Source organism: Myotis myotis, unplaced genomic scaffold (assembly GCF_014108235.1).
Source record: "Myotis myotis isolate mMyoMyo1 unplaced genomic scaffold, mMyoMyo1.p scaffold_m19_p_15, whole genome shotgun sequence".
NCBI classification, from domain to species: Eukaryota; Metazoa; Chordata; class Mammalia; order Chiroptera; family Vespertilionidae; genus Myotis; species Myotis myotis.
Genome location: NW_023416319.1, coordinates 24,045,319 through 24,052,435, shown reverse-complemented (window position 1 = coordinate 24,052,435; position 7,117 = coordinate 24,045,319). Strand labels below are relative to the sequence as shown.

The following is a 7,117-nucleotide window of genomic DNA, read 5'->3' as shown; positions in this document are numbered from 1 at the left end:
TCTAAGGGAATGAAGCAGCTGGTGGGAACTGTGACAACATAAGTCAGATATTCCATGTAGGAACCTGTGCTTCATCTAAAGGAGCAGCTACTGTTCAATTCTAGGGAAATGTCACCATGAAGAAAGATCTGGAAAATTTTCCGAGGGGAAAAAAATTAGATTTTTAATAAATGTAGTTTGTTGGTTGTTTAACCTTGACAATAAATTCTGATTTTTAAAAAAGAAAAACAAAATACCTTGTGTCAAATAAAATACATCTGCAGCCAGATACAGCCTGCAGGCCTATAGTCTTACAACTTCTGAAGAAAAGGATGTTATGACATGATATAATTTGTTTTTCATAATTTGGCTTTTCAGTAGGTCAGTAGTTTATTTCCCCTTACATTTAAGAGACACTGTGCAGAAGCTCTTTCTGGAATGTTAGGCAAGAACTGAAACTACAACTGAGGTTCACAGACCTGCTGCCTCTCACCCCAAGAAGCTGAAGCCACTGCCCCCTACTATGCCTCTGTGCAGCTCCAAGCTTGCCCCTTCAAGAAGGTGCTGGAGCTCAAGAGATAGGAAACCATTCCAGCCCTTCCCACACCATCTCCTCCCCCATCTTAATGCTAAGAAGTGGCCCCAAAATAATCCTGACCTAGCAGAGTATGTATGATGAAAAGTCAACACAGATAGTGAGAGTCAGGGGGACAGTCCCAGCACTGCCCCTGGACCCCAGCCCCAAAGATCAGGTGGTAGGAAGTCACCCACAACAAGCCTGGGGACTTGTGAATACCCTTAGGTGACCCAAACTAACCTCGCCCAGTTCTCCTTAAACTAAACAGGAGAATTTCAGTTCATGGTTTCTTACTTAAATATGACATTGACAAAGAAAACATACTTTGATCTTATATCAAATACTTTTATTCTTAAAGTGAGAAGTTCATTAAGATAGCTATAGTAGAGTGAAACATGTAGAGTAGAAAAAATTGTGGGTGCTAACCAAACTTCAAATACTGTCACAGCAGAGTTATTCCAATAGCACTTTTCAGCATAGCAGATCACACGTGTTAAAATTAACTACATTCTCTGAACACCTCGCAATGGACATGCACAAGTGATGGAAGCAAACATTTAGGGACTACTGTCCTTGAGATCTTACAGGATGTATTTATGCATACCTCTAAACAAATATATTACAACACATCCAAAACAATTCACATTCACTTAAAAAATATATTTTGACTTCAAAGAAATTGGTACAAAGACTTAAAACAACAAGACGAATACAGGCAAGAAAAAGAATGCTACTTTTATGTGCAAGGTACTGGATTCTTGAATTGAGAATCAGTGTCAGTCCTCACTTCCAACATCACATTGAAAAAGTGTAGTGGAAACGTAAGTCACCTTCAATATGAAGGATGTGAGTTGTATACACTGACAACACTCTCGAAGACACAACAGCATTGCAGGAGGAATGCCAGTATACAGAGTGGGCCTTTTTATGAGGCCAAGCACTCATGAGTTATCGGATGACCCTTCAGATATTTGGGTTAAGCAACTACAATATTCTGGTTTAATCAAGGCACTTGCAAAGAGCTACCTTTGACATGACAGAGCCCCTACAAGTTGTTAGCCACTGGTGATGGCATGGTTTTTTGGTTAAGCAGCATTCTCTACTGAGAACTCAAGCATGATGCCTTGATCACAAACAAGGTCACTTATAACATTACAACTGCAAAACCAGATTTGCCTAAACTTCCCCAAATCATGGTTTTTGATTAATCATGTCTGAATAGAAAGGCTTCACTTAAAATCTTGATTCTCCAGAGTTATAATTCACCTTTCTTCAATACCTCCCAACACCTCTAAAGCTTGTTTGGTTCTTCTCCACAAAAACACATAGACTGGATCTTTTTCTCCCTTCTACAAATGACTTCCCCAGGAGAGAACTGTAGAACCAACTTAAAAACACAAAATAATCTTACATTTCTCACCAACAGTTAAGTATCAGACCTCCCACTCCTACTCTGACTTGAGCTACAGAGTCCTTTGTGAACACTTTACCAGACGTTCCTCATACCATTAACACAGCTTTCCTTCACCATCAACTGTCCTTCTTCAACCTTTCCCTTGCCCAATGTGAAAGCTAGTGAATTGAGAGGGAAGGAGAAATGGCATTGAAAAAGTATTGCTTTGATAAAAATGGGATTCCAGGCTATTACTTGATCCTCCACAGCAAAATTGGACAGCATCATCCATATAGACCCCAACACTAAATTCTCCAAGTGGCTATCTTTTTTTGTAGCCAGGTCTCAAAGCTCAAACCTAAACCTACTGAAGGAAAGTAGCGAAGACTTCCTAATATTGAGCATTATATTATAGACCTAGAAGTACATGGGGAATATGACAGGTCCACACCATTTACTAGGTTGCTTAATTCATCGATAAGAGGCCAAGTTCTCCATTCTCCCCCAGCTCTGCCATTCTGGGAAGAACCCACTGGCCAGCCTCGGACTGCCAAAGATTGTTGACTCTAACTCAGTCTTGGGGGGCACCTGGTAGAAGGCACAGTTCTGGGATGCCATCTGTGTCTGAACGCCATCAGGTTTCCATTGCACATGAACAATTCTATAATTCTGACCCTCATTGTTGTCCCAGAAGACCTGCCCGTTAGCCTGGTAAGAAATGCAGAACTCAATTTTTTCCTCAGTTGGAATGACAGAGGGTAAGTCAATGGCAAACGAGAAGGTGTCACTATCTGAGCCACCATACACATTTTTCATGTAGACACAGTCCACATTGGTGTAGTTTTTCCAAGTATCAAAAGTAATACGGATCTGGACCTTCTTCTCGAAGCTCACATTTTTTACCTTCACAGTCCCAGTCACTGTTCGCTCCTGAAGAGAGCAGTTCTCCAGACACACAAAATTCTTCTGGAAGTGGTTCCGAAAACTCAAGTAATCGATTGAAGGCTGAGGGAAGTCTAAAATCAAGTTTTTCTCCTCGTGGAGCTTCAAGCCAGAGGACAGATCGTTAAGGTCCAAGAGATCAAACTGGAGGTCCCACGCTGGTTCTTCTGGGAGGTCAGAGAAGACATGGATGGCGGTGAGGGAGAGGCCCTTGGAATCTGCAAACACAACCCGTTTCTTGGCCTGGTTATGTGGACTCTTCCAGTCATTCTGTGATTTGGCTTCCTGTTTTATATTGAGACACGGCTTCAGGGGCTTTAATTTGTTGACAAAATTTCTTCGTTGGAGGTCATCATATGGGCCCAGGAAATTCTTCAGAGGTGGGGAATGAGCCAAGCAGAGCCTCATGGCCACGTCCACTGGCACGACTGAACTTGTCAAAGGCCGTGGATCTAAAACCTGGATCATTCTGGAATATGAGAAGAAAGGTAGTTGTCACCTGGATCTAGAATACTCTTCCCCTGTTCCCAAATACACACATACTATTTTGTATTGGCTAAATCATTGCCTGCACAGTAGGGAGGTGCTATCATATGTATTTAAAAAACAAACAAACAGTATTATAATCAGATCTGTGTTCTGTGTTTGATTCTACCATTGACTGGCCACAAGGCCATGGGTTAACTGCTTAAAACACTTGGGGAGTCTCAGATTCCCCAACTGAGACATAAAAGGGTTGGATGAGGTCATCTTTAATGTAGCTTTAAAAACCATTGGCTCCATTCTGGACCAGTGCTTTTCAAACCTCTCTGGTCACAATGGCCTAAGGAGTTGATTTTCTTTCTTTTTCTTTAATGCAGAATCCTGGGACTTAGAGTCACTAAGGCAGAACCTCTGGGGTTGGGGACAAGGAGTTACATATGTTCTTAAAGCTTACGGTGATGTTAATGACCAGACAGGTTCTGGAGCCATAAGACCCTGTGCTTCCTCTGGCTGCTTTCCTGATTTTGCTATTGAATTGATTATACATCTCTGAAAAGGTAACACACTTGAAAAAAAAAAAGTTCTCATGGAACTGTTTTTCGAGTGAGAAGGCTGAAACGAGTGAGTGAAGGCAGAGAATTATCTCTGCCCTTGGATTATCATGCTCTTCCTCATAAGCCACTGAAATGCAACCCAGCAAAGCATGCACTTAAAAACTTCACACAATCTATGTTTCATGTATAAAGACATCTATGAAAAGACACATTTAAGTGGAAAAAGCTGATAACCTGAAAACTGAACTATTTTTATATTTATATTGTGTGTATATATATAGGAACATATAAATATCAAAACAGTTCATAGGAAATGCACCAAAAAGTTAATTATCTCTGGGTGATAGGATTGTAGGTGATCTTTTTTTGGTCTTTGTACTTTTAGGGCATTTTCTAATGTTTGGGCAATAGATATTTATAACTAGAAAGATAATAAAGCTATTTTAAAATTTAAACAAAACTATGCTCAGCAATATTAAATTAAGAAGTGCCCATCAAGTAGGATTTTTTCCCTGGCCCTCAGCCCTCATTATGTATTGCCAAGCATATGGACTTTTCTTCCCTATCCTAGCCTTACAGATAAGAGGTGTATGTATACTGTACATGGCATTTCTTAGTAACTCTTCACGGCAGCTCTAAGCAAGTAGGTCATTATCCCAAAATGGATAGTACTAAAAGAACCTCCACAGAATTTATTTTATCGGTCCTGGGATTTTTCTGGAAGACCTAGAAACTTAGAACAAAAAAAAAAAGAGCTAAAGCTATATTTGTGAGTCTAACAATCCTTAACAGGAAGGATTTTTCGAGAAGTCTGCTAAATGTGTCTGAGGAAGCCATTTAAGATGGTTTTGTGGGGAGGTTTGCTTTGTGGGTTTGTTTTGTATTTTTTACTTTTTGCACTTATTGAAAGGCAGTTTTAAAATTTAGCCATTTCCCCGAAATTTTAAATCCTGGCCAAGAGTTCAAAAATCATCCTTTGCTCAAACTCGGCCGCTGAGTTTGCTGTGGCAACCCGTGATAAGAAGAGTGGAGGACGACGAATGAATGCAAATATGGTCCTGTAGTTTTCTCCCCAAGCTAAACTCCCCAACCAGCGACGTCAGAGGCCCTTCCCTCAAACGAGGAGTCCTTGGGGTCTTGGTGCGGGACCAAGAGATGACAGTCGGAATCCATAAGGGAATCAGAACTAGAGCCGACTCTCCTTGAAACAGTTTCTGGTTTCAGATGCGGGTTAAATCAGCTCCGCCTAAGCACCGAGCAAATCTCCACACCTCCCAGGCCTCCCCCTGCTCGATTCCACTCAGCAATGATTCAACGTGCCCTCCCGTGGGGTCTGCATTTGCAGAGCGGACAGAAGGGAAGCGCAGCCTAACCTCCCCGCAGCCGCCCGCACCCCTGTGCTCCGGGGCGGAGGTCTGCAGCGAACCTACCTGGTGCAGCTCATGAGGCAGAGAAGCGGCGTCGGACCGAGAGATCGGCACTGGCTGCCTGTGCAAGTTCGCGCCCCGCTCCCCGCTGTCCCAGCTGGGCAGTAGCTCCAGTGGATTGCGGGTGCGGCTTCCAAGAGGCCCCTTATCTGCTGCTGACCACGTGGCCCGATCCCGCGACCAACCAGCTCCCAGCTGGGGCGCGAGCCCTCTCCGGAGTACGTGACCGCCGTGGTGCTGGACTCCTGCAGGGTGCGCACGGCAGACGGAGTGAGCTCCCCGCGGGGGCGGGGGCGGGGGCGGGGTGAGGGCTGGCCCAGGGAGAAAGCCGCAAACCTCCCCCAGGCCGGGCGCCAGCTCAGCCCGGCTGCTGGGAAGGAAATGCCTTGAGAGTCTAGAGGCGTCTATGCACAGTTCAATCTGAGCACGGAAAGCTGGGGCTCTTTCCCCAGGCTTATAGTATTTGAAACGTTCATCTTGTTCAATGCTAGGTGCATTCTTGCATCTTCTCCCGCAAGAAGTTGGCTGCATATACTTTGATTAGGGGGAATCCATAAACGCAGCCCGCGGTAGACTGAAGGCTGCCAGGAATGAACCGTTCTCTAACAGATGTCGCTAATTAAGCCCAGCCACCCCATAAAGGGAGGTGGCATTTAATGAGAAGGCACTTGGTATTGCGATCTAGTCTCCAGTTTTTCTCCCTGGAAGAGAACCCTAAAGCCAGAAATGAAGTGGCCTTTTCCGCTCACATGGCCGGTCAACCACAGAGCCAGTTGGTCAACCCAAATCCCTCGACTCCGTTTTGCCGTCCTTCAGCAGTGGTGTGGAAACCAACATGTTAAAATATCACACTCTTCAGTTTCATGACTCTGCGAGCCAGTTACTTTCACTGAGGTTTTGTTATTTTGTCTGGTTTGGGAAGTTTTTAGACCATCAGCTACAACCATAAAATTATATTTCTAAGACGAGGACGAATTCTTTTTATAAAACTCACATCCTCTATTAACGTCAATATCCAGGGGTCAGTTAAAAAATACAAAATTCCTTGTGTCTTTAAAGTAACTGTCAAACAGTGGAATTGCTAAAGTGGCGTGATTAGAATGAAGAAAAAGAAATACCTTCTGAGTATCACTGGGGAAGATACCAAAATGCTGGGGCTTGAGTTGTGAAATGAAATATCCAACTAGAGCAGCGGTTCTCAACCTGTGGGTCGCGACCCCTTTGGGGGTAAACGACCCTTTCACAGGAGTCGCCTAAGAATATATATTGAATATATAATTACATATTGTTTTTGTGATTAATCACTATGCTTTAATTATGTTCAATTTGTAACAATGAAAATACATCCTGTATATCAGATATTTACATTACGATTCATAACAGTAGCAACATTACAGTTATGAAGTAGCAATGAAAATAATTTTATGGTTGGGGGTCACCACAACATGAGGAGCTGTATTAAAGGGTCGTGGCATTAGGAAGGTTGAGAACCACTGAACTAGAGCAATTCAGTAGCCCCTCAGCCCCATCAAAGCTAGCGGAAAGCACGTGCTCTTTGGGTTTGACACTCACCAGCTACACCAGTGGTTCTCAACCTTGGCTGCAATTAGAATCACCTGGGAATCTTGTTAAAATCCTGATTTCTGGGCCTCATCCTCCAGAAATTCTGTTTCTTTGTTACTAATGATGAGGCCCAGAAATCAGGATTTTAACAAGATTCCCAGGTGATTCTAATGTGCAGCCAAGGTTGAGAACCACTGAG

At 43.3% G+C, this 7,117-nt stretch overlaps 1 protein-coding gene across 1 annotated transcript; it reads right to left on the bottom strand.

Moving 5' to 3' along the window:
* Positions 1–886: 886 nt before the first annotated feature.
* Positions 887–5,610, bottom strand: PPP1R3C (protein phosphatase 1 regulatory subunit 3C). The gene is made up of 2 exons (XM_036336626.1): positions 5,359–5,610; positions 887–3,360 (listed from the first exon to the last, which is right to left on the bottom strand). The coding sequence occupies exons 1-2, from the start codon at positions 5,370–5,372 to the stop codon at positions 2,421–2,423; spliced, it is 954 nt and encodes a 317-aa protein (XP_036192519.1). The 5' UTR covers positions 5,373–5,610; the 3' UTR covers positions 887–2,420.
* Between the last annotated feature and the right edge of the window lie 1,507 nt (positions 5,611–7,117).